Source organism: Oncorhynchus masou, chromosome 27 (genome assembly GCF_036934945.1).
Source record: "Oncorhynchus masou masou isolate Uvic2021 chromosome 27, UVic_Omas_1.1, whole genome shotgun sequence".
NCBI classification, from domain to species: domain Eukaryota; kingdom Metazoa; phylum Chordata; class Actinopteri; order Salmoniformes; family Salmonidae; genus Oncorhynchus; species Oncorhynchus masou.
The window spans coordinates 20,596,424-20,623,616 of NC_088238.1; the positions used below are offsets into that span (position 1 = coordinate 20,596,424).

General features: G+C 43.1%; 1 protein-coding gene across 3 annotated transcripts in view; it reads left to right on the forward strand.

Annotated features, from left to right (window-relative positions):
• The window catches only part of LOC135515755 (sodium-coupled neutral amino acid transporter 4-like), a 32,683-nt gene extending 7,868 nt beyond the window's left edge, over nt 1-24,815 (forward strand). Inside the window, exons 1-16 of one of the 3 annotated variants that reach the window (XM_064939463.1) lie at nt 1,904-2,021; nt 5,966-6,190; nt 6,606-6,702; nt 6,984-7,099; nt 8,442-8,515; nt 8,644-8,736; nt 8,818-8,899; nt 9,069-9,151; nt 9,285-9,343; nt 11,401-11,649; nt 11,910-11,989; nt 12,100-12,200; nt 13,565-13,689; nt 20,114-20,258; nt 20,528-20,625; nt 20,976-24,815. In XM_064939463.1, coding sequence (XP_064795535.1) covers nt 6,078-6,190; nt 6,606-6,702; nt 6,984-7,099; nt 8,442-8,515; nt 8,644-8,736; nt 8,818-8,899; nt 9,069-9,151; nt 9,285-9,343; nt 11,401-11,649; nt 11,910-11,989; nt 12,100-12,200; nt 13,565-13,689; nt 20,114-20,258; nt 20,528-20,625; nt 20,976-21,080 — 1,620 coding nt within the window. In that variant the 5' untranslated portion in view covers nt 1,904-2,021; nt 5,966-6,077 and the 3' untranslated portion in view covers nt 21,081-24,815. Of the gene's footprint in view, nt 1-1,903; nt 2,022-4,359; nt 4,381-5,965; nt 6,191-6,605; nt 6,703-6,983; nt 7,100-8,441; nt 8,516-8,643; nt 8,737-8,817; nt 8,900-9,068; nt 9,152-9,284; nt 9,344-11,400; nt 11,650-11,909; nt 11,990-12,099; nt 12,201-13,564; nt 13,690-20,113; nt 20,259-20,527; nt 20,626-20,975 lie in introns of those variants that run through there. The other 2 variants (XM_064939465.1, XM_064939464.1) reach the window with 2 other exon arrangements.
• The last annotated feature ends 2,378 nt before the right edge of the window (nt 24,816-27,193 follow it).

The following is a 27,193-nucleotide window of genomic DNA, read 5'->3' on the forward strand; positions in this document are numbered from 1 at the left end:
TATTGACCTTTCAGCATTTGAGGGATTACCAGAAGGAGTGTTATATCCTATTTGTTTTTGAATGCCAGTGTTACACACCTGATAGTGCACAGGCTAAGTTACACAGCTAAGCTCAAAATGTGTTGAGAAACACATTCGAAACTGTTATGATGTTAGGGCCCAGACATTCTTCCAGCAATGTTGATGTTGGACAGAAAGAGATGTTGGTTTATTTGACGCAACAAAAGCGTGACTTTCCATTACCGTCCTGGTGATATGTCATCTGGCCAATCATTCACCGCCTACCGGAGATATTTGCAGCAAGTCACATGGCGTCTGAGGTACCAACTTATTTTGGTTGCTTTAAAATTCCTGCTTTTTATAATTGGTTAGAGAGCTGTGGAGGCTGCTGGAATGAGGCTAGCTGGACGACTGCGCTGGTAAGAGTCTGGTGACTTGAGTGCTGTGCACAGTTTGTGGGTGTGCATGCGTCTTTCTTAGGACAGGACCCTGTATTCACCCTATTAGAAATGCCTGTAGTATTGTGGTGACATGGTGTTTCAGCTGTTCCAGTTACCTGCTGGTGCCAGTGGACTGGTTTGGTGTTTTTGTTTTGGAAGATAAGAGAGGTCAGGGGGCCCCTTGACCTGTAATTGACAACCCCTGTTTACCAGCTGCTGTTGACCCAATCTGTGGGTCTCCTGCTGCAGAAATAACCCCACTATAGGGCATCTACTGGCCAGATCCTACTCTGTCCACGTCTCTTATCTTGTAACTAATTACAAATACTACATGTGAATATACAACATGCTATTTAGGTTATTCTGGGGAGATTTTAGATCTGTATGTGTGAGTGATGTTATGTGACTGTACTGCTATGTTTCTGCAGATGTCTTGTGTGGACCAGACAATACTCTCTGCTGTAACAGGTGTGGACCAGACAATACTCTCTGCTGTAACAGGTGTGGACCAGACCATACTCTCTGCTGTAACAGGTGTGGACCAGACAATACTCTCTGCTGTAACAGGTGTGGACCAGACTATACTCTCTGCTGTAACGGGTGTGGACCAGACAATACTCTTTGCTGTAACAGGCGTGGACCAGACCGTACTCTTTGCTGTAACAGGCGTGGACCAGACCGTACTCTTTGCTGTAACAGGCGTGGACCAGACAGTACTCTCTGCTGTAACATGTGTGAACCAGACAATACTCTCTGCTGTAACAGGCGTGGACCAGACAATACTCTCTGCTGTAATGGGTGTGGACCAGACAATACTTTCAGTAATATTTATTTTATTTCAGAAAATGTGGAGGTTGGTTGTGGACTCAAAAGAAGCATTTCATGTGTCTGATTTGAAGTTTCTCTGTGTATAATGGGTGTGTGTGAGGGGGGTTACAAAGTTGGGCTGTTAAGACCCCATCCTTCAGCGGAGTGAGACCTTGCACTCAGCGGCACACTGAGGTGCGGCCCCTGATTGACGGGCAGTGTCACAGCCTCCCCGGTGGATTCCAGTTGTCACTGGCAGGCTCTGAATGCTTAACGGCACGCTGAGTCAACCCTTGGTAGTAGGGGTAGTGGGAAGGGAGGTGTGTGTGGTTGAGGGCAGGACAGGGTAGGACAGTGACCGCAGCATGAGGATGGTACCGTTTGCACCCAGGGATGACCACCTGGGGTGTGTGCTCGGCGGGCCAACACAGAACAAACAGCAGTTGCTGCAACAACGCTCACTGTGCAATCTTGGCTGAGCTTTTCAGGATGTCTGTGTACTGTCCCCCTCTCTCTAACCCCTCCCTTTCTTCTCCTGATTCATTCTCTCTCTCTGCCTTTCTCTCTCTTGCCCTTTTTCATTGAGGGGGGGGGGTTGGCTTCAGGCTCCTGGTGTGATTGGCCAGGGTGGGTCCTTCCCCTGCTCTTTAAAAGCCATCCTCTCACCTGGGTTACAAAAAGCCTCTCCTGGCTGCTCACTAGCACTGTCCTCATTCTCCCCCCAAACAAAGACAAAACAACACTTTGGAACCTCTCTCTGTCAGCTCTGAATGAGTGAGTATGTCTCCTTTTTCACGTGATTTATCTGCTTCCCATGTCAGGGAACTTTAGCTACCTTGGTCTAAGTTTGTGATTCAAATAGCCACTAAATTGAAACTGCTGAGAAAATAAAATCTTGTATTGAAAAGTGGAGAATTTTCCACAGTTTTCTTGAGAAACTGTAGATGCACCTAGCTGAATTAGTTTGTTTTGAGCTTTTGAGATTGTGGGAGGTATTTCATTGGTTGAAGTATTCAGTTGGTTTCCTTTGAGCATTTGTTTATGGGTTTATTAGATGTTGTGTTGGGTTATTGAGAGAACCAAGCCACTGCTGAAGTGGGACTTGCATAACTTGAGTGGTAGTTTGAGTTAGACAGAGCTAATCTTTGAGCTAATGATGTGTTGTGTACCTCCAGTAAGAATGGGATCCTCTGGTACTGTACTTTTATTGTGTCCTTAAACTTGGAGTTGAGTGTTATGTAAGTTGCAGACTCCTTTTCTGCTACTTCTGTATATATAAAACTAATGAAGTTCATGTTTTTCCCATTCAGTTGATTGATGTCACGCTGTTGGCAAATTGGATTAGAAGAATCTCATGTTTTGATTAGTGTTTGTTGTGTCACAGAGCTGACTTTTCTATTAAAAGTGTTGTATCCTTGTTGTATGCAAGCACACTACATTAGATTTAGGCGTTAGTCATTTTCAAGAAGGTTCTTTATTTGCACAATGTACAAGGCTTGGTATCAAATATTGTGTTTTATAATGCAATAAACGATTTGGCATACAGATGCCGTATCTTAATTTGATCATCCTGTTGTTGCAGGAATCTTCCTTAACAGCAGGACATGCAAACTTTCAGTGTGTGTGAGGTTTTGAAAAGGCTTCTAAAGTTTGTGATTTTCACTTTAAAATGTCTGACTTAACTTGCCCTAACGAAAAATGTATCAACCCTTACACAAAATGTCCATTAATTATAATCCATGTAATAATTCACATTCCCTGTTGCTGCAGGATTATTTTCCTGCTGTAACAAAATCTAGGCTCAAATTAAAATCCTACGTCTCTACTTGCATGCATTTATCACATTGGTTTTATCAAACAGCAAATGCACACACAGACACACTGTGACAACTTTAAATCACATTCACTCAGTTGTTGTTATTCAATATAAAATGCGTTTCAAACAATCATATGCAAAAGTAGCAGTGGTTTTAACTACAGTGAGTAAAGCATACATTTCAGATGTGCATGAAAGGCAATGGTTGAAGGATTTTGCTGGGGCTGGGTCTGTGGCTATAGGTAGCTTAGTCATAGCATAACACAAGGTATATGCACGGGGAGCAGTGGAGTGCTTAGCTGCCTGGGTGGAGGGGTGAAGTCTGGTTGAGCAGGTTCCTTCTTATTTCCTCGAGGGTAGCACACTGGGGAGGTGTACAGTTGGGACAATGCTTGATTGATTGTAATTTGTATGCAATGCACACTTTTGATCAAATATACAAATATCTACCAATACGAAGATATAGGCCTACCAGTCAATCTGTCTATCTAGAGGTGACATGGGAAATGTACTAGGACACACAGCAGTTCCAGGAACGCAGCTGGTCCAGGCACAGCAGGAACTAGAATGCGATCAAACCAGAACGGTGCAGAGTAGACAAGCCAGGCAAAACTAGGTATGTAGAAAAATTGTTCTTTACCTTAAATTTCTTGTCTCCTACCTATCATTGTCTAATGTACACAATGCTTTTCAATACACTGGTTAGGAGAATCTCTCGGCTCATAGCTTCACTGTTAACCGCCAACAGATTAGCTACACTGTAATCTCATTTCATCCATCAACCAAAAAAAGAAAATAAATAGAAGTTGGAACTAGCCTAACTGACCCTGTAACCTCTCATAAAGTCCTAACAAGGCTGTCATAAACTAGTCATAAAGAATCTGTCTATCTAGAGGTGACATGGGAAATGTACTAGGACACACAGCAGTTCCAGTAACGCAGCTGGTCCAGGCACAGCAGGAACTAGAATGCGATCAAACCAGAACGGTGCAGAGTAGACAAGCCAGGCAAAACTAGGTATGTAGAAAAATGCTTCGCAAACAGCTAATGATTGGCTTGGCTATGCGTTTCCATACAGGGTAGGTGACAGCAGTCACAACAAAAGAGGTGTGTGTGGTAAGATACAGGTTCAGTCTGTCTATGACTTCTCCACAGCATGGAGTTAAAGGGAAACATGGAACTCCTTACATGACCTGTTTCAGTCCTGAAAGCCATGGATCTCTGTCCTGACTGGGTACAACATGGAGGACCTACTGTGCATAGGCTCACTTACGTAATGGCTTATTGACTGTAAACGTGGCGCGCTTTGACGATCATGTGAGGATGATGGATTTTATACTTGGCCCAGTTTCATCAACGCCTTTCAATGGCTGGGGCAAGAGTTTAAATAGCCAGAGTTGAAATTGCATGTGACTGAAATATATTTTCTAGCACTAAAACTTCATTTCGAAGAGTTTTTACAATGCTTGTTTTTTGATGGGCAGCACTGAAATGTTAATTCATGGACTTGGATTGGTGGATGAGGTTACGTTCCATAGCTGTTTGTTTATGGCTTTGTCACAGCGTTGGACATCCATGTTTGTTACGAGGGTTTTGATGTGTTTCGCCGTTGTGTTTTTCCTGGGGTGTTGGTCGGTAGGACAGGGGAGGGAGCAGGGTGCCACTTTTGGGAACCTGGCTGCTCGTCTGTTTTTACCCATTCCTGTCAAAGAAGCCTTTGTATGGGAAGAACAGCACTGTGGGTAATTGGCTGTTAAAATCATTTAGCAGAACTCTGTGTGCGCTGCCCATTGCCTCATCTTGTTGTTACGTAATAGCAGCAATCAAATGTTCAATAGAATGGAAATATGAACACATGCCTCCTGCTGGCCCGCTACTTCAGTGCACTCGGTGCGTTCAATTGAATTGGGTTTACAGTGGACAGCAAGACAGACAGGCCTTTGTAGCTTGCTCTCCCAGAGGTTAGGAACATTTGGTTGGAAACTTGCCTGCCTCAAGGCCTCATTAGCCGACCTCTTTGACCTGAATTTAGGGTTCAGGCGTGTTTTTGACATAATGTTGAGACTTGCTTTAACCCGCCTGAAATGAATGTGGTTATGGTATCATAAAGGAAACTGCACAGCAGCAATAGAACATGGACTTGTGTCTGAAAGGGTTACTTAGGGGTTCTTTTAGGGAAAATAATGTGTGCTAATCTCTAAAAATAGATATGTAAAATTGAGGTCACAATTGATATGGGATTTTACAGTCTGTCAAGCAAAAAATTCTACAATTACTTATCTACGTCGACTACAAAATCTGTTTGAACTTAATACAGTTAGAGGCCATTTTGTTAACTCTCAGTGTATAGCAGAGTACAAAAGGTATCCAAAACCAGTCAGCACGGAACGTCAAGATTCCAATGCGTGACAGGAACATTGTGATATTGAAAGACGCCATAGTTAAAGCATACTGAATGGGGAGATAAAATGCTGCTGCGGGTTCAGGGGAATGTGACACAGAAGGGTGTGTGTAGAATGACACCTTTTCTTCCCCTTGAAGTGTTTTGTCAAGGCCCTAGAGTTCTGGCCAGTCAGATACGACTCATTGAATGCATCTTCGTAACATTAACAGTAACTAGCTCATTGTTGACAGATTACACAGTCAAATCAGAGAACTTGTGGCCATGACCTTTTTGACTGGACATGTACTACTTTGTATCTTATTAGGGATATTGTCACTTTATAGAGGGCTAGTCAAAGTGTAATTACAAAGAAAATATGGCTAGTTGAGGCCCAGAACTTTTAGTCAACGTTTAGACAACATTGAATGATTTGTTGTATGTTTGCTGGTTATAAGGGCTTCCTGCCACATCAGCAGCTCTCTGTATATTTACTATCTCTCCCTTTGCCGTTTTCTGCAGGTATTTGCCCTATAGTGTAAGGCTGAGCTAAAGCACGCCAATCTACCAAGTACAGCTGCTCTGCTTTGGACCGTGACCCCTTCCCCAGCCCCGCACCACTATAGCCGTAACCATGGACCGCATGGAGCTGAAGAAAGTCTGCACGGAGGCAGACGATGACAGCACAGACAGTTTGGACGACCGCTTCACAGAGCCCATCGACTCAGAGAAGGCCACCATCAACAGGTGTGGTTCAATACTGTATCAATTATTTTATCTGAGACTTTCTACAGAAAAAAACTGGAAATAAAGTGCATTGCCTTAGTTGTGGCAACAAGAATGTGTTCTTTGCCAAACTGTACAGAAATTGTTCTTTACCTTAAATTTCTTGTCTCCTACCTATCATTGTCTAATGTACACAATGCTTTTCAATACACTGGTTAGGAGAATCTCTCGGCTCATAGCTTCACTGTTAACCGCCAACAGATTAGCTACACTGTAATCTCATTTCATCCATCAAGCAAAAAAAGAAACTAAATAGAAGCTGGAACTAGCCTAACTGACCCTGTAACCTCTCATAAAGTCCTAACAAGGCTGTCATAAACTAGTCATAAAGAAGTATTTTAAACTAGAGATTGATTCAATGATTGTACATCTGCAGTCACTTCCTGGATGAGGATGGAGACGCAGAGAGCCACAAGTTTCTCACTAATGGGATTATGAAGAAGAAGAAGTACGAGGAGTATCAAGAAGAATACGTAAGAAGACTGATGATCAGCTATCGATGACAACACATGCATGTTTGCTCTTGCTCATGGACACTATCTCTTAACAACAACCTTGACCATTTCCTCAAAAGCTGTCTGCTTTTATTCAAACCTTCATTCCGAGGAACCCTTTTGTAGGAACTGGTAGTTACGTTTGTGTGTGTGTTTGTGTGTGTGTGTGTGCGCGCGCGTGAGAAATGTTCTTGTTTACGATCAGTTGAAGTCATGGTAGTCTCTCTCTTACCCTCTCTCTCTACCTTTCTCTCTCTCAGCACCCAGGACATACCTCCTTTGGTATGTCGGTCTTCAACCTGAGTAATGCGATCATGGGCAGCGGCATCCTGGGTCTCTCCTACGCCATGGCCAACACTGGCATTGTGCTTTTTGTGTAAGTGTGTGTTAACTTCTGCCATAGAGACAATGTGGAACGGGGTCAATGTTTGGTTTCTGCAACAGTCAAGTGATTAAAGCACCAGCTAATAAAGTAAACAAATCTGTCTGCATCGTATAGTGTTACTGATAGGACTGAATAACTTCAGAGTCCTTGGTATAGCAAGTGGGGTTTGGCAACAGGGTGAGTGGTGGGGTATGTATTTGGGAATAGACAGACACTGACTTTGGCTCGAAGTCGGGACCTTCTTGTGACATGCCATCCCCAGCATGCATGCAAAGGTGGCGTGAACAACCATGTTACAGCCCCGCCTCTGAACTCCATCCCCCCATCCATTCCCAGCTTCCCCGGATTGTGTTGACGGTCCATAACAGCATGTTCAATCAAACCCTATAACCAGTTTTGTCAAATGTCCAAAACAGGATGATGATGCTTTATTTCAGTCCTGTTTCCTCTGTATATGGCTGGGCTTTACCAAGAAATTATTTTGTGACTGAGTACTTTCACTAAGCAAAACATTGTCATTTTCGGCATATCCCTGAAAGTGATTGAAGGACAGGAGACAAGAAAATAGATTAGGAACCCACTTGTTTATTATAGTGGCGCAGCCAGTTTGTTTCCGGTCCTAAGGAGTTTACAGGGAGTCCCCAAACGTCAGTCCTCCATGTCAGTTGCGACATCTTACTTCCTCACCATCTATTCTGGTCTTCCCTGACATTCTGGAAGGTGGTATCACATAACACCCATTTGATACAGTCATTCAATATTTATTTAAAACATTGGAGCCCATTTGAGGCTGGATGATTGGGTTAAAGGCCCCTTGTGAACTCTTTAAGTGTAAGAATTTAAGGCTGATCATGTTCAGCCGATGCAGGAAACCCATACATCCCCTCCCGGAATAACTCTAAAGTTGCTTTATTGACTTATATAATAGCTCAGAGTTTAGTCTGGTCTCCAAGCACTGACACACATTGATCTACCACTATTTTGTCTGAGCTGGCACATATATTGACATGGCATGATGGTGTCTTTGACATGTGCTTTAGGCATTGGAACATGGTCTTCTCAAATAGGCGGTAGATGAATGTCAGAGAAAGCATCCGGACCCCCCCCCCCAAGTGAAATATGACTGCAGTTCTAACGCTAAGTTTACCTCCCTAAATAGGTAATGGGGAAAACAGAGTGAGAGTGACTAGGGGGGGAATCTGGTGAAAGTTATTATGTAGGGTGTTTTGTAACCCAGTTGATTCCTCTCCAAGTGTTGTTCATCGTGTTTGCGTAACATTTCCGTATGGTATAGCCCAATGCTAATGTCTGACTGGTTTCTATCCCAACGTAGAGTCCTTCTCTTGGGTGTGGCCATCTTGTCGTTGTACTCCGTTCACTTGCTGCTAATGACTGCAAAAGAAGGAGGTATGTATAATTTCTTTATTAATGGAAATGTCTTGTCTTTCATCAGCATCTATCTGTCTGTCTTTGCCTTTCTGCTTTTTTCCCTTTGTCTTTGAATATCACTCATCAGCACATTGTCGTTCTAACAGGCTCTCTCATCTATGAAAAGTTGGGAGAGCGAGCTTTTGGCTGGCCGGGGAAAATGGCTGCGTTTGGATCGATAACCCTTCAAAATATTGGTGGTAAGTGAACAGCTAATGTTGCATTCATTGTAGTGTTATGATTCTATATTGAAATGTACATTTGTGTTTGTTTGCACACAGCCATGTCCAGCTACCTCTTCATTGTAAAGTATGAGCTGCCAGAAGTGATCCGTGCCTTCATGGGACTGGAGCAGAGCTCTGGGTAGGTGTCTGTCTGTCTGTCATTGGTTAACTATTTCATAAAATCAGTTTATTTGTAGTTAATTTGACACAAGTGGCTCAACACACTACACAGTTTGGTTGGTGTATCGATAGATAGATGGACCTATTGATGCTCTGTGTGTGAGACGTGTTCTCTGCGTTGTTTACAGTGAATGGTACATGAACGGAAACTACCTGGTTGTGTTTGTGTCCATCAGTATCATCCTGCCTCTCTGCATACTCAAAAACCTGGGTAAGTGGTGTGGGTATGTGTGTGTTGCGGTTGTTTCAGATTTAGTCTTTGTATACTTTGTTTACATAATGTGTGTGAGTGTTTGCGCGTGATAGTACATGAGTTCCTCTCTAATTCTCTCTCTTGTCTCTAGGCTACCTTGGCTACACCAGTGGATTCTCCCTATCCTGTATGGTGTTTTTCCTGGGAGTGGTAAGTTTAACCTGTCTAGGACCCCCCCCCGCAACAGCCAGTGAAAGTGCAGGGCGCCAAATTCAAAACAACAGAAAAATACAAGTATTTTACACCGTTTTAAAGATAAAATTCTCGTTAATCCAGCCACAGTGTCTGATTTTTAAAAGGATTTACAGCGAAAGCACCACAAACAATTATGTTAGGTCACCACCAAGCCACACAGAAACACAGCCATTTTTTCCAGCCAAAGTGAGGAGTCACAAAAAGCAGAAATAGAGATCAAATGAATCACTAACCTTTGATGATCTTCATCAGATGACACTCATAGGACTTCATGTTACACAATACATGTATGTTTTGTTTGGTAAAGTTCATATTTATATTAAAAAATCTGAGTTTACATTGGCGCGTTACGTTCAGTTGTTCTAAAACATGCGGTGATTGTGCAGAGAGCCACGTCAATTTACAGAAATACTCATAATAAACATTGATAAAGATATGACTATTATACTTGGAACTTTAGATAAACTTCTCCTTAATGCAACAGCTGTGTCAGATTTTTTTTTTTTACTTTACGGAGAAAGCAAACCATGCAATAATCTGAATACAGCCTTTAGACAACAAAGCAGCCAAAAAGATACCTGCCATATTGGGTAATCAACATTACGAAAAGTTCAAGAAGTTCCGTTACAGCCCGTAGAAACATGCCAACCTACGTATGGAATCAATCTTTAGGATGTTTTTAACATAAAACTTCACCTTCACCTTTCACATGAGCGTGCCAGACCGAGGCTGTGGCACTCTGCCAGACCACTCACTCAAAGAGCCCTTATGAGCCCCTCTAGAGTAGAATCCTCAAAACAGGTTCTAAATACTGTTGACATCTAGTGGAAGCCTTGGGAAGTGAAACATAACTAATATCACCCTGTATCTTCAATGGGGGCTGAGTTGAAAAACTACAAACCTCAGATTTCCCACTTCCTGGTTGGAGTTTTTCTCAGGTTTTTGCTTGCCATATGAGTTCTATTATTCTCACAGACATCATTCAAACAGTTTTAGATACTTCAGAGTGTTTTCCATTCAAAGTTACTAATTATATGCATATTCTAGCTTTTACGGCTGAGTAGCAGGCAGCTTAATTTGGGCACGTTTTTCATCCAAGCTACCCAATACTGGCCCCTACCCCAAAGAAGTTAACCTGCCTCCGCTTGCTCCGGTAGTTTAGCATTTTTAGCCCCCTGAATGACTGAACAATGATGGATGATGGTGTTGATATTATATAAAGTAGCATCAGATGTGATTTAAGATGGCTACATTTCACCTTCTGTCAATATGGCAACAACTCCTGCTTTTTTATAAACTCTGACATTATTTTTTTCCAGTCATGTTTCAATGCAGACAGAACATACTTGTTGCCAAAATAGTACATTTCGTCCTACATTGCTTTTGTATTCTTGCCACACGGCGTCTTGATCATGCCTACTTTCTCCTCCTTAAATGTCATCCTGACCTTTTGTAGGGTATTATGCCAGTGCTGGCTTTGCTCTCACAGGCAATGTGGGCGATTTGCATGCCATGGTAGTTCTTAGTTACATTTAGAATATGCCTGGTGTGGCGTTCAGCTGGTTAGTTACGTACATGAGATTAGAGATGAGTTTATCAATAGCCTTCTTTTGATATCTTAAACTCCACTTTGGCCCACTTGCTCTCTAGTGGTGTATCATATTAAACACTGATACAGTCTGTATCATTATTAATGAAATAGAACTGTGCTTGCGGTCACACTCTGCTTTACACAGGGTTCATACCATAGTAGCTATCAGAGAGACGTCCTATGTAGTTAGTAACCCTGAAAGTACATAGTTTAGCGTTCAGCGTTGAAGATAGAATGAAAGATTACAGGATGGAAGGAACTCATTGCTCTGCAATATAATGGATTACTGCCTATGTAATATAATGCATTTCTATGTTTGCTAATCATCCCCATCTCACTCCTCTGTCCCCATCTGACTCCTCTCCCCCCTATTTTCCCATCTGTCCCCATCTCACCCCTCTGTCCCCTCTATACCTCTCAGCTGATCTATAAGAAGTACAACCTCCCCTGCCCGATGCCCTTCATGTACCATACCAACCACAGTATGAATGGAACAGCCCTGGGGCCCCACGCCCTGCACAACGGCACCGTCCTCATGGACTTCTCCAGAGCTGACATGTCCCCCGCCTCCTACCTGGACGACCACCACACCTCAGGGGTCCGCTTCGAACCACACCCCGACGACGTGGAGGAGATGTGCACGCCCAAGTATTTTGTGTTCAACTCTCAGGTGAGGTGTGGAGCTACTGTATGTGGGTGGGTGGGGGTGAGTGCGTACGTGTGTGTGTGTGTGTGTGTGTGTGTATATGTGAAGAGTCGGAATGCTTCATGTCATAATTCTGTGTTTTGGAAACAGTATCCTCTGATAAACAGTCCCAGAAATGGGATTAATCAAGGTTTAGAGGAACCCAATTCTTAATGTACATAGCTGCTGTGAGTGTGTATCTGGGCCTGTGTTTCATTCCACGATCTCTTCTCCTGTCATTTCAGACTGCTTACACTGTTCCCATCCTGGCCTTCTCCTTTGTGTGCCACCCTGAAATTCTACCCATCTACAGTGAACTCAAAGAGTAAGTGCATCCAAGTGAATTACAAAAGACACGTTTGCATAGACGCTCATAGAAATTGCTGCGGTACATTTTCTCCATACAACTCACATCTCAACTTGCGTCTTCCCCAGTCGCTCCCGGAGAAAGATGCAGAACGTGTCCAACCTGTCTATTCTGGCCATGCTGGTCATGTACATGTTCTCAGCGCTGTTTGGCTACCTCACTTTCTATGGTAAGATATACACACACGCACAATAAGATACATTTGCAGCAATTGAATTACTTTGTTTCTGCTTTTATTGCCGTTATATGTTCATTTTATGAGTGAAATGTTTGAAAAAGAGCCAGTAGTATGTATTTAAACACTAGAGCCAGTAGTATGTATTTAAGCACTAGAGCCAGTAGTATGTATTTAAACACTAGAGCCAGTAGTATGTATTTAAACACTAGAGCCAGTAGTATGTATTTAAACACTAGAGACAGTAGTATGTATTTAAACACTAGAGCCAGTAGTATGTATTTTAACACTAGAGCCAGTAGTATGTATTTAAACACTAGAGCCAGTAGTATGTATTTAAACACTAGTAAGCTACCATAACTATTGCATGTTTGTTTTTTATTTTTATTTCACCTATTTCACTATTTAACCAGGTAGGCTAGTTGAGAACAAGTTCTCATTTACAACTGCGACCTGGCCAAGATAAAGCAAAGCAGTGTGACACAGACAACACCACAGAGTTACACATGGAATAAACAAAACATAGTCAATAATACAGTAGAACAAAATAAAACAAAAAGTCTATATACAGTGAGTGCAAATGAGGTAAGATAAGTTAAGAGTTAAGGCAATAAATAGGCCATGGTGGTGAAGTAATTACAATATAGCAATTAAACACTGGAATGGTAGATGTGCAGAAGATGAATGTGCAAGTAGAGATACCGGGGTGCAAAGGAGCAAGATAAATAAATAAATACTGTATGGGGATGAGGTAGGTAGATAGATGGGCTGTTTACAGATGGGCTATGTGCAGTGATCTGTGAGCTGCTCTGACAGCTGGTGCTTAAAGCTAGTGAGGGAGATATGAGTCTCCAGCTTCAGAGATTTTTGCAGTTCGTTCCAGTAATTGGCAGCAGAGAACTGGAAGGAAAGACGACCAAAGGAGGAATTGGTTTTGGGGGTGACCAGTGAGATATACTTGCTGGAGCGCGTGCTACGAGTGGGTGCTGCTATGGTGACCCGTGAGCTGAGATGAGGCGGGGCTTTACCTAGCAGAGACTTGTAGATAACCTGTAGCCAGTGGGTTTGGCGACGAGTATGAAGCGAGGGCTAACCAACGAGAGCGTACAGGTCGCAATGATGGGTAGTGTATGGGGCTTTGGTGACAAAACGGATGGCACTGTGATAGACTGCATCCAGTTTGTTGAGTAGTGTGTTGGAGGCTATTTTATAGATGACATCACCGAAGTCGATGATCGGTAGGATGGTCAGTTTTACGAGGGTATGTTTACCATATCTCTCTCTCACACCCAGTTCCGGCCTTTTGTATTGGTATGTCTCTTAATAAAGCTCGTATTCTTTCTTTCTCCCAAACACAGGAAACGTGGAAGCGGAGTTGCTCCACACCTTCACCAAGGTGTATAAGTTTGACACCATGCTCCTGCTGGTCCGTCTGGCTGTCCTGACCGCTGTCACCCTGACTGTCCCCATTGTCCTGTTCCCTGTAAGTACAACGAGGCATCTGCTCAAACGCACACAGACACACACACACACACACACATGCATGCACACAGACACACACACAAAACATATGCACACATTCTCACGCATACAATCTATGCAGACACATTCACACGCCGCTCAACACCTAGGTCATTTTATCCAAATGAGATAAAAATCCATTAATTATTTTAATACCAACAAGAGGGTCTCTTTCTCTATTGGCTGAGTGAGTGGGTGTGTTGACACGGCTGGTTTTCTTGCTGAACTTGGTGAAGCACAAACTGTTCTGCTGTGACGTTAGCAGACTCATTATTGGACTTTCAGCAATTCCGTCAATCCAACTCCCCAGGTCCCAAAGGAGAACCAGCCCAGGTTTTCAAAGCTCTGTTTGTCTGTCTTAAGCTTCCTTACAAGAGCACTCTGTCCCTCCTCCAATCATACTCTCGATCATACTTTAGACGTACAAGCATAAACACAAATTGACACGCACACGCATACACAGCTTTGAAACAATTCCACCCCTACACTGCTCCCCACATGATGCCAGACATATTCAGTCTCTTCCTTCTGGGAGACACATAGATGGACACATCAATAGGCTCAGCATGTGAAAGAGGGAAATGTATTCACTCACTGCTGTAAGTCTCTCTGGATAACAGCGTCTGATAAATGACTAAAATGTCAATGTGAAAAAGTAGTGGTACAATAGACGTCTTGTTCGTCACAAGCTCTTTCGCCTGGCTGCCAATGAATACAGTGTAATGTTCACTACTCCCCTGTCTCTCATTTCCCCCTCTCCTCTCAGCAGCACATTGTCACCAGATGCTGTCCTTGCAAATAAATGCAGTTCAGTCACTTGCTACCGTCCTTATTTTGTTCAAGTCTAAGCTGCAGTTTAGCCTTGGTTTGTACAGTTTAGCCTTGGGTTTGTAGTGTCAGTTCAGGTCTGATACTGTGTTTCTGATCCACTGGTTATTATGTAATCTCCTGTTCATGCTGCCTGCCTGTCTGCCTGTGCGGTGTGTGTGAGTCACTGAATGAGTGTTGGCTTTGCATGGCGTACCTGACCCCCCTATATGGCCGTGGGCTATATTTGTCTTGGCCCTAGCCTGGCACAGGAGCCCATAAAGGGCTGAGGGTCTCAGAGGTGTCATGGACCTACCTCCTTTGTAGCCTACAATGAACCATGCATTAGCACTTAGCATTGCCCATTAGAATTGATCCCCTCAAAGGACTTAGTTGACCCAAGGAACATTAATGAAGATGGTAATATTAGATTTATGGAATGTTTTTTTCTCCAGTGATCAAAGTGCCATACAGGGCAACTGCACCACATTTCCACTGTAGCTTGCAGGAGTTGGGAGATGGGTTCTTGTGATGGGAGAGAGAGTTTTAGGCTGGAAGGGTTAAAGGACTATGTGGTGGTGTTACACTGAGCCACCAGCAGAGGGCAGGGGAGAACTGTCAGCCCCATGGCTCTCGTCAGCCCTGCTTGGAAAGAGAGGTGGGGGGAGTATCCGTTTTGTCTGTGGGCTATACTGATACTCCCACATTCTTACACGCCCACAGAAACTCGCTCTCGCTCGCTGTGGGAGTGAACGCTTCTTTGGTCATGGGAATGTGCGAGTGAATCTCACAGTCCCAGTGGAAGTTTACAGGCGATAAGCCCTGAGCAGACAGTGGAAAAACCGTCACTGTGACCTCCACCTTAGAGGGAGATAAAGATAGAGGGAGGGAGAGACAATGCACTCACTGACTACTGCAGCTGACACCAAAATGCAGTGTCAGAAGGGAGGCTATAGGAACACGCCTAGTGCCCAAATTAATTAAGTTTCTTGCGCGCCAAGAGTCGAGTAGTGACTAACGGATTGGGTTCAGTCAGTCCCGATGAGCCCTTCCCAGCTACCTAGTTTATGCTTATGGCTAGAAACTTCAGCGAGAATTTGAAACTTGCCTGCCGAAGTTGAAATCATTTTGTTTTTATCTGAGTATATATTTTTTTTATGTAACGTTAGACGTTAATGCCGTAGTTGTACATTTTTGGTGAAATCTACAATAAATGTGCTTCAGCTGTCACCATAGTTTGTTATTGGCTACACTATCGAGCTACACTTTCCTTACTGTGGCAAGTGCAGCGCAAACTCTCCCCATTGAGCAGTAGATTGTATCCAGATGGTTACTACAAACATTACACGTTATTTCTTGTCTAGGCTTCTATCCTACTCGGAATAAAATCAATTTGGATGGAACAATTTGGAGACCAATAAGACAAGTTATTTCTCCCATCGACATAATCATCACGTTCTTTAACAGGTTTTAACTAGCGCCATGCTGTTGCCAGGTAGCCAGCATTACCTATCTGTGAGGGGCTTATCCGGACGACTGATTGAACCAAACCCCTTGTCTCGACATGACTCTCAGCTGCGCCACATACACTTCATGACCAAAAGTTACCGAACATCTCATTCCAAAATCATGGGCATTAATAATATGTTGGTCCCCCCTTCGCTGCTCTAACAGCCTCCACTCTTCTCCACTAGATGTTGGAACATTGCTGCGGGGATTTGCTTCTATTCAGCCACGAGAGCATTATATGGGCTGTGTGCAGGCCAGTCAAGTTCTTCCACACCGATCTCAACAAACCATTTCTGTATGAACTTCGCTTTGTGCACGGGGGTATTGTCATGCTGAAACAGGAAAGGGCCTTCCCCAAACTGCTAGCACAAAGTTGGAAGCACAGAATTGTCTAGAATGTCATTGTATGCTGTAGCGTTAAGATTTCCCAGATTCGTCTGTTGGACTGACAGATGATGAAGCCTGGTTCATCACTATAGAGAACGGCAGTGAGCTTTACACCATTCCAGCCGACGCTTGACATTGCGCATGGTGATCTTAGGCTTGTCATGGCTGCTCAGCCAAGGAAACCAATTTCATGAAGCTCCCAACAAACAGTTCTTGTGCTGAAGTTGCTTCCTGAGGCACTTTGGAACTTGGTAGTGAGTGTTGCAACCCGAGGACAGACGTTTTTTATGCGCTACATGCTTCAGCACTCGGTGGTCCCATTTTGTGAGCTTGTGTGGCCTACCACTTCTCGGCTGAGCTGCTCCTAGACGTTTCCACTTCACAATAACAGCACTTACAATTGACTGGTGCAGCTCGAGCAGGGCAGAAATTTGACGAACTGACTTGTTGGAAAGGTGGCATCCTTCAGGGCCATGTTGAAAGTCACTGAGCTCTTCAGTACGGACCATTCTACTGCCAATGTTTGTCTGTGGAGATTGCATAGCAGTGTGCTCGATTTTATACACCTATCAACAACAGATTTGAAGGGGTGTCCACATACTTTTGGTCATGTAGTGTACATCATCCATTAGGGAAAGGGGGATACCTAGTCCGTTGTACTGAATGCGTTCAACTAAAATGTGTCTAACGCATTTAACCCAACTCCTCAGAGGGCACCAGGAGTGTCTGTACAGCCTCTCCCATAGCCAAAAGGCTCCTTGAGCAGGCTGTGGTCAAGCACAGGAACTAAGGGAGGAGATGTGAACATAAAGCAAGTACAGCATGTCAAATACATGTTTGGACGCAATCATGTCGATGTGTATGCTGCCGTGTGCTCTGTAGCCATTGGCTACTGGTCTGTTACACCTGAAAAACTGTGGGGCATATGCATGGCATCTTTTCCAAACACATTAGTCCAGGCCTAGATAACCCATCATCAAACCATTGATTTTCCCCCCCTTGACTGCTGCTCAGGCTTCAACAAAGCATCACGCGCACCTCAGCATTTTCAGCGCAGTGAGTTCAGTTCACCGCACAAGCTTGAGGATATAGTTGTGGAGACATAGGAGAGGTGAGATGAAAGTAACCAGTCATGCTGGCATCACGTTGCCAGGTGTCCAGCCCTCTGAATCACGAGACGTGACATGTGAGATCTTCCCTTGAGAGTCCTTTGCTCTTCATTTGGCAGAGAAGCCTTCAGCACCCAGATTAACGTTTGCTTTGTCTCTGAAGCACTATGTCCTTTATTACAAGCAGGAGGGCTGGGCTTGTGTAGAAGGGGCGAGGTGAAAGGGTGGGCTCAAACAGTAAAGAACCTAAAGGCAACAGTAAAGATACTTGGTCACGAACCAGCAGGTTTTAATGAAACAGTGTTTAGATGTGGGTGGCAGACTTGTCCAGTTCCCATGCTCTCTTTGTTTCATGGCTCCTCAATAACAGGAACACACATATTTAAATTGCCTCAAGTCAACTGTTCATTTTGATGTTTAAGAAGTCACATAGTGTTCTTATGTATAATGATTCCTGTTTTCATGAGTCATTTTAATTGACCTACAACATTGTTTTTGAATGTTGGTGTGTGATATGATCTTTTATATTGTGATATTCTATGGCCTGATCTCAAGGTGGTTGACCTTTTCTTGATCGTATCTCTAAATAAAGCAGTGGGACCACTTGTCTGAGAAATATAAACGCAGGAAATAGGTCCTTCTATCTATTAACTTTGGTATTTTCTGCTGCTTATGGCTCTGTAATAAGATGGGATTCTGTTTGTGTTGCAGTCACATGTTGATGGTTACATTGGCCTTGTAGTGATGTTATTCTTGTGATGGGGTTGTTAGGTTGCTGCTGAGTTTTCCCCTAGAGGGCAGGTCAGAGAAGGCAAATCCTGTGGTGCACAAGCACAATGCCCAGTTGGCTGTGACCAAAAGTAGCCTGCCATGCATGCTGTCTTTTCACAGTGACTTCATGGAAAATAAGCTTATAGTTAGTGAGTTAATTATATATCTGCCCTTGTTATTGCTGTAATACACTGTTTTCAGGGTCATTTGACTGGCTTTATAAAGTGAACCCTGTCACCTGTCTTTGATAGTGGTTGAATAGGCTTGTTGGATGTGGTGGGAAAGGGTTTAAAATGGGTTTGATTTCTGATGGTCAGTCAATTGAGGATTTCAAACATCTCAAGTTAAAACCTGTCTATCTTATTCCTGACCTTATGGTGTGATTGTTCCTCTTAATCTTGGATTTACCTTTCTGCTCTTCCCTTTTTAATGTCTTCCTCCCCTATGAAAAAAGCAGGGGCAAACCAAGGCGTGGTAATACTATGCCATATATCTAGCTGTATCTGAAAAGGTTGCAGAATCTTTCTTGGTTGGAGCCCAGGAGGCTCCCTGGTTTTGGGCCATGTTGCTAGCTTTTGGCTGGCCTGGTAGATCCAGGTACCTTAGCAGCAGTGGCGCTTTGCCACATATCTCACCCCAGTGGGAGCTGTCATAGCGGGTGGAGGGACGGAGATGCAGGCAAATATTGCATGGTGCACTCCAAAGGCCCTGTGCAGGATCTCTGTTGGGCGCTGAATATTTCAGAGCCCTGGCAGCCGGTGGGTAGAAATGTCACGCCCAGGCGCCAGGTTTTCACCGGCCCAATTATGCCATGACTGCTGGGAGAGGGGATTGTTTATTATCAATGGGGGGAGGAGGTAATTTTACCTTGCAGAGTTACTGCCACGCCTTAAAATAATTTTGGTGTAAATCTCTGCCACTCCTTCATACATTCTTTCAGCAAGGTGTCAGTGTTGGCCATTTTGGCTCTTGATCCACAACTCAAGAGAGCAGCGCGCCATCAATCCTCCCCAAACAAGTATTTAGACTGAAACATGAACCAGCCGAGTGTCTCGTCTTTCTGCTGTCTAAATGTCTACGTAGGAAAGGTATCATTAGTGAAAAAAGCAAATGAGAGGATTTCAATAAAGGGAAAAAAGGGAAACTGTTAATTGACAAGCGTTGCCTTGGGGCAGAACACGCCTATCCTGCTGCCTTCAGTCCCTCCTTCTCTGGCCCTCGGCTGATGCAATCCCAGGGTGCCGTTGCAGGAGGCTCTCCCAGAGTTAATCCTCTGCCTTTTGAATGGCGCTTTAAGCCCCGCCTCCTCAACCTCAACCGGCTGGCCCATAGCAGTTGCTTTTCACCTGATACCCGTGACCTCTCACCCAGTGAAGTCTTTAACTCAATGCCTTGAGCTGTGCAGCTCTCAGCCTCTTAGCTGGTGGCCTCCTTCCCTGCCTCTCTGCCTGGCTGCCTACTTAGACTCTCACATGCTGCAGTTGACACACTTCAGTCAGCAGCCAACTGTGGGAATTGGCCTGTGGGCTTAGACTAGTTTGCAGACATGACTGATGATATAGTTACCTACTCGCCCTTGAATTTGTGTGTGTGTGTGTGTGTGTGTGTGTGTGTGTGTGTGTGTGTGTGTGTGTGTGTGTGTGTGTGTGTGTGTGTGTGTGTGTGTGTGTGTAAGAGAAATAAAGACAAAGTGCTGTATAAATCAATACATTAAAAAAACACTTTACAAGTGGTATCCTAAGGGTCAACTGATCGTCAGTATGTCGCGGTTGATCAGACATTATAAAGAGGTTTGTGTTGCAGATCCGTTCCTCCATCAATACGATGCTGTTCAGCCAACGGGAGTTCAGCTGGGTGCGTCACATGCTCATCGCCGCCTTCATCCTCCTGTTCAACAACCTGCTGGTCATCTTCGTCCCCACCATCAGAGACATCTTCGGCTTCATCGGTGAGTCCTCCTCAACCACAGCAGTGGTCCCCAAACCCATTCCTGGAGAGCTACGGGGTGTGCAGGCTTTTGTTCCCACCAAGCACTATAACACTGATTGTTGTCTTGAGGTATGTATGGAGGTATTTCATTGAGTGAGGTGTGTTAGTGCTGGGCTGGCTCAAATGCCTGCACACCCTGAGGCTAGTGCTGTCTAAGTGAGGACATTTGTTTAGACAGAAAACGCTAGATGACTGATGGTGTTCTTCTTCCTGTTTCCCCTCTGACAGGCTCTTCTGCAGCCACCATGCTCATCTTCATCCTCCCTGCTGCCTTCTATCTACGCCTGGTCAAGTCCGTGCCGATGCACTCCGTGCAGAAGATCTCGGTATGTGTGCGGGAAACGATGGTGCACGGACACACACACACACAAACACTCAACTCAAAATCACATACGGTGACTCAGACACAGAACAGCCACTCTGACGCACGCAACATATGACACACACAAAATTAGCACCCATCAACATGCCCATACAGACACACCATAGCTGTTATTAGAACAGAGCACTTAGACAACACCCTGATTTACAGAGTTACAGCAGTCCCCCAAAACAAGGTTTCCCAGAGGCCCACTGAGATTCTTGGCAAAAACATATTGCACTGAATGTACAGATATGAACACTTCACACAACCTCCTCTCACAGTGTTGTTATTTTTTTTCCTGATTTCTTTTAGGCGGCCATTTTCCTGGTGGTGGGCATCATCTTCATGTTTAGCAGCCTGTCGCTCATCGTGATGGACTGGATCCACAACCCTCCCGGCTCCAGCGGTGGTCACTAAGAGGACCCCCTTACCTCCACCCCCTCTCACCTCAAACCCCCTCCCCTGACTGTGCCTTGGGGTTAAGGTCACCAGGCCCGGGGGGTGCCCCCACACATCACGTCAGTGTACTGTAAAGGGGCGGTTCGCTTTTCTCAACCCCCACCCCTTTCCACAAAGTATTACTGGATGGGACTACGTTCTATGACTGAAACAGACTCTTTTAAGTTCGTTATTCTTTTTCTTTCTTTCTTGTTGTTGGATGGTTTAGTTCTGTAGAATCCTCCACAACAGGGGCTCGCCGAAAGGACACAAAGTAATCAAGGAGGACGGTCAGAAATGGGAGAAAAGACGTCAGACACTGTGGCTGTTGCTGCGCGCCCTGCCGTAGTTGTCTAGATTACCCATCATCTCTACTCTGTGATATTACCTGAGCAAAGGAAAAATACAAGCAGGGACCTCAACCATTAAACGGTCTAGAGAACCCAAAGAGAACGAGAACTGATCTGAGAGCTGCCACAATTGGAGCTGGTTTTTATTGCAGGTGTGGCTTCAGGGCAATGGGCTCTGCACACTTGAAGATTAGAGAGAGATGTGGGACAAGGGTTCAAAAACAAAGAGCACTTTTAGCATATGTTTCAAGTTTTAATGTATTTTTAACACATCCAGACACACACAAGAAACACACACACATACAGCACGCCATCTACACTAATTGGAGCTATTTTGCTTACTGTCAAAATGTATTTTTGTACACCTAGGGAAAAGAAAAGTCAATGTAACCGTACATAGGACAGCTGTCCTATTTTTCTCCGAGCTAGAGCCTGGAAAAAGTTGTTCTGAGTGATATTTGTAAACTAGGTTTTGTAAAGTAGTTTTTTATTTTATACACTCAATCAATCACATCACCAAAGTTTGTGCACACACATATTTCTCAGTGGCTAGTGTGTTGCTCTCAAAACATCCCTTGACAGCAATCATCAGATCAGACGTTAGCAATCGTACACACTGACAGACACATACACCAATTCAACATTTTCAGCCATGTCCATTCTCCCAATCAACACTTAACGTGATGATCAACACTTAATGTGATGATCAACACACACTGTCAGCCATTTTGAAACCGCCTAGTAGACTGAGCTTCAAACGAGACTCCATTCATTCAGTGTTATTGTCGCAGAGATTTGAATGTTGCCGAGTTTTGAATGTACCGGTACTTGGCCAAACGTTGACTGATCTACTCAATGACAGTTTACGTGTTTCTTTCTTTGCCTTCTTGTTCACTCTTGTCCAATGTGTCACACTACAGAGCCCTTGGGTCAATTGCAGCGAACAATACCAGGAGATGAGCTCATGTTGATGGCTTGAGATCATTTTCAACTTGTAACTCCATCTCTTACTAAACTTCATGTGAAGTGAACTGTGCTATGAAATACAACTAGTGAACGCTAGTTTCAGTGAAGAGGAACAACAACAGAACTCTATGAGAGTTAAAGAAGGTCTACTGGCAGTATACCATACAGGTTATTTAGCTATTTGTGTTGGCACAGCGATCTTATAACCCATGAGAATGTTTTTCTTCTGTCCCAGTGTGTAAAACGATATCTTGTAACAAAATTCAATTGTGGGAAAAAATATTGTGGGTAAAATAAGCATTGGATTGAACCTCCAGACTGTGCTGTTTCTGAGATACAAGATAAGTTATTTTATCTGTGTTTACAGTTCACACCTTAAAGGGGAAATCTGCAGTTGCTACATTTTTGGACTTATAAATTAATGATTTGTACCCATTGATTCTTGAAAAATATCAATTGTGAATGCCTCAAGAGCTTAGTTTAACCGTCATACTCCATCAGAACCCAAAATATATGATTGGTTTACTCCAATGTTTGTAAACAACATAAATGTAAACAATATATAGCCTCAAAACATGGTTAAAACCATAATTTTGATATCATGGATGGTCAGTCCTTGCATCCGTATATCTCAACCTTCAGCTTTTTCTGGAACAGACGGGGACAACACTTTGTTATTGCTTCAAATGCTGATTGCCCCTTTAAGTTCAATATGTGTCATAATGTCAAATGTGGAAAGAAAAAAGAGAAATGAAATGCATCCACTGTTACTTAGCAGGCTTGTCATTTGGTGATGTTTTTTTTACCAGTGATTTGTTTATGCCAGATTGCTGCTGATAGTAGAGTTAACATAAACAGTATGTGTTTATTACTGTAATTGTGACTCGTGTTACTGTAATTTACATAATTTCAACGGACCATAATTTCTTAAAATGCCCTAATTTATTAATTAACACCGATAAATGAATTTCTAAATATTGTGCCGTGCTGAAAAAACATTTGTCAGTAGGTGGCTACATTAGCAGTCTGCATTCGAAGCATAGAGTACCTGTTTTCTTAGGTGTTAAAGCAGATACGTGTTCTGAATGGATCCAGCCAGAATGGACAACATTTACAGATCCTTTATGGATCTACATATGCATGAAACAAATTGATATTTCAAATGGAATGGTATAGTGTGTGCGTGTTTTGGATTACAAACATGGTCTTTTCTGACAACTTGTATATGCTTTGTAAATAATCTTATTATATGGTACTCACTGAATTATGTGTGTGGGGGGTTGTAAAGGATTTTACCAGAAGTCTTCTACAATGTTATTTTAGTATTCAATGTTTTCGATTTTGCTCTATGATGATATTTCTTTTTTTTTTATGGAAGCTTGTACATTTGTAGAAAATCTCTACCCCTTGTCATTTCTTTATAGTTACATATCTGGAGGACCTAGACCTTGAATTAATGAATGGTTTTGTCGGTAATGTTGTCTGATGCCTCAGTCCTACAGGGGCTGCAGGGTCCAAGTAGAATGTCAGTGTTGATGTCTTGCGAGACTTGGGTAGATATTGTCTATGTTGAGCTGAACTATTTGATTCATGCCAAGCGGGTGGGTTGCGCTATCAAGAGATCAATGACGTTCAGATCACATGCTTTTAGTAAGAACCACCCTACAGTCACATTTGAGATGCGGCCCACAACGATAGGGGCTGCTAGGTCTTTGCTGAAATTCCTCCTTAGCCTCAGTTACTGTATGTGAAGATACATTTCATGAAGTGTATTGACAAAAACCTTACTATTGTGTGAGAATGCAGAAACCAACCTTTGCCTTAATAATTGCAAACTTCAGTTCATCTAGGGAGCAAACCTTAGGGTCGGGTACGGCACCAGATGTAAGACCTTGGTGATTTTGTCATTTGTTTTTTAACATTCAAAAGGGGCATGTTTTTTTCCCCCAATGAAGGACTAGAGCGGAGAGCACAAATGTTGGTCTCAGACACTCAAGAAGTGGGTCGGGGAGGGGCTCTTTCAGCGCTATGCCCTCAATATCACTCAGGTACAACTTTAGGCTGTCGTAGCATAACATGCTGTAGTCATGACAGTTGACTTTAATATACGTTAAATGACCAAACACTCTGGCATGCAAACTACATGTCATGCATTTGACAACACAAAATAGGATTCATGCCGGAGGGTTTAAGTAATGTGTTACCCCAAAAGCATATGCCTTATCTGTAACCTGGCCCGAAAGATGCACTGCGTCAGCATCAGTGTCCTGCCGTTCAGTGTCTGCTTCCTGTGGATCAACTAACATTCAATTGTATATTTGCCTGAACAAAGGGGATTTTTGTATCAGTGAAGCTGTTTCAATATCATGTAACATGAACAATAAAAATGTGAAATAAACTTGGCTGCATCTCTCTGCTGTTGAAATGAGGGAAGAACAAGGACTTGTGCCTAGAGTCCACCAGATCAGAGGCAGTAGGGATGACCAGGGATGTTCTCTTGATACGTGTGCGAATAGGACCATTTTCTGTCCTGCTAAGCATTCAAAATATAACGAGTTCTTTTGGATTTCAGGGAAAATGTATGGAGTAAAAAGTACATAATTTTCCTTAGGAATGTATAAATAGTAAAGTACAGATACCCCAAAAAACGACTTGAGTAGTGCTTCAAAAGTATTATTTTTTTACCTGAAGTACTTTACACCACTGAATAAGGGACCTCAGGTGTTTGTGGTATATTGCCAATATCCCACAGCTAAGGACTGTATCCAGGCACTCCGTGTTGTGTCGTGCATAAGAACAGCCCTTAGCCGTGGTATATTGGCCATATACCACATCCCCTCGGGCATTATTGCTTAAGTAGTACCCGGAATAAACTAACAGTGCAAAATTCTCTTTTGCACTGATTATTATAGCTACTGAAAACACAACTTGATTTTTTTAGTAATGTGTCTTATAAATGCCTTGACCAGTTTTAGTATAATCATTTGAGTACCAAAACTCTTAAGTATGTGAAATATTGTTATTTTTTCAACATTGACAACAAGGTCTAATTAATTTACATTTTATTGAACCTCAACTTATAACATTTTCATTTCATTCCTTCTCTTCTACAGCTGTAGTGTTGATGCTATTTCATCATTATCTCTCAAGCTCCGTGACAAATATGCAATATGTCTAATGGACGTGCGCACTTGTTTGGGGTTATATCTACTCACCAAATCCCCTCTCTCCCTGCCCATGGCTGGTGTTACGTAAGGTGGCGACGACGCCTGTGACCGACTTGATTTGGGAGCAATTTTGCTGGCATAATGACATAGTGCAGACTGGCCTGTCCAGAAATATACCTCTATCCTGTCTATTTAACATCCAGCCCTGACATCTAGCACCCACTTGTCATGTTCCAGGACTGGTCACAGGCTGGTGGGAGCTAGGAGGTGTTGTTCTCTACCCTCCACCTTACCAAAAACATCTAAGATCATGAATCAGCCTTCAAATGATGAGGAGCAGGTTGTGAGTTTCATTTGAATTAAGACACTATTCTGGCTGTACAGTAGCTCAAGTGCATTCAGTTCATGGTTAATTATGAATGCTATAAATGTTATTTTATTTACACTAAGAAATTTGGGGAAATACCATAAGTAAATTCCAAGAAATTGGGCTATGAAGCAATACCACTAAATGTTGTAGTAAAATATAACAGTAAAAAATAGAATACTACTTTGTTGTATTATTACATTTGTTGGGTGTGTGTGTCTGTGTGTCTGAGTGTGAGCACCAGCTCATAGCCTCACTCCGGATGCAGGTCACACTCCTCTGCATGGTTCCCTGTGGATCTGGTTACATAACGCCTCTGGATCATCCCCTGCCTCTACCACCCCCTCTCTCTTTCTCCCTCTATCTCTTTATCCTTACCCTGTCCCACCAAGGACACATACTCACCTCATTTTCAGTGATGCACTGACCCTCCTTCTGTGTCCTTCTATGACACTGTGATACAGTAATTCATCCAATGAGACGTCTCAGAGATTTCCTTTCAACACAGAAAGGTCTAGGCCAATGCCATTTCTGTTGATATACGGCTCTGGTCTAGAGAATTCCATATACAGTAAATATGCTGTACCACAATAGTGTGTTTGTTGAAGAGGTGAGTACAGAATCCTCTGTAGTAAGGCTTGTGTAGCACTGTCATAGCAGTGACATAATATGCATTATATGCAGTCATTAACTCTTATGACAGATGACTTAAAGTGATTCTCCAGAACGTTTGTGTAATTTCAGACAGTAGTTTTTAAAGGGGTGCTCACGAGCCAAAACGGGTCTCCGTTTTTTTGTGTACTACGTCATCCAGTTATGTATGATATGTTACGTCCTGCAAATTCACAATATGTTACATTTGTACAATATGTTGGGAAATTGTTGTGCTTAAAATGCCTGACTGCATCTTTAACACTATGGCAGATGTCAGCTAATTGACCATCTGTAAGTTTAGCCAACTAGCTTAGCAAAATAACGGTTTGTGTCACAACTGAGTCAAGTTAGTTGCAATGAGCTGACATCAGCTGTCAACTGACTTCTTAGAGCATCTTATGTCATTGTTTTTTTATTTCTTGTATTTTTTTATTTAATTAACCTTTATTTAACTAGGCAAGTCAGTTAAGAACAAATTCTTATTTACAATGACGGCCTACCAAAGGCAGGCATTACAAAGAGGTGATGAGGTGAAGTGTTACCATTGAGGATAAATGCCTCTATGCCTGCTGATTCCATTTCCCATTA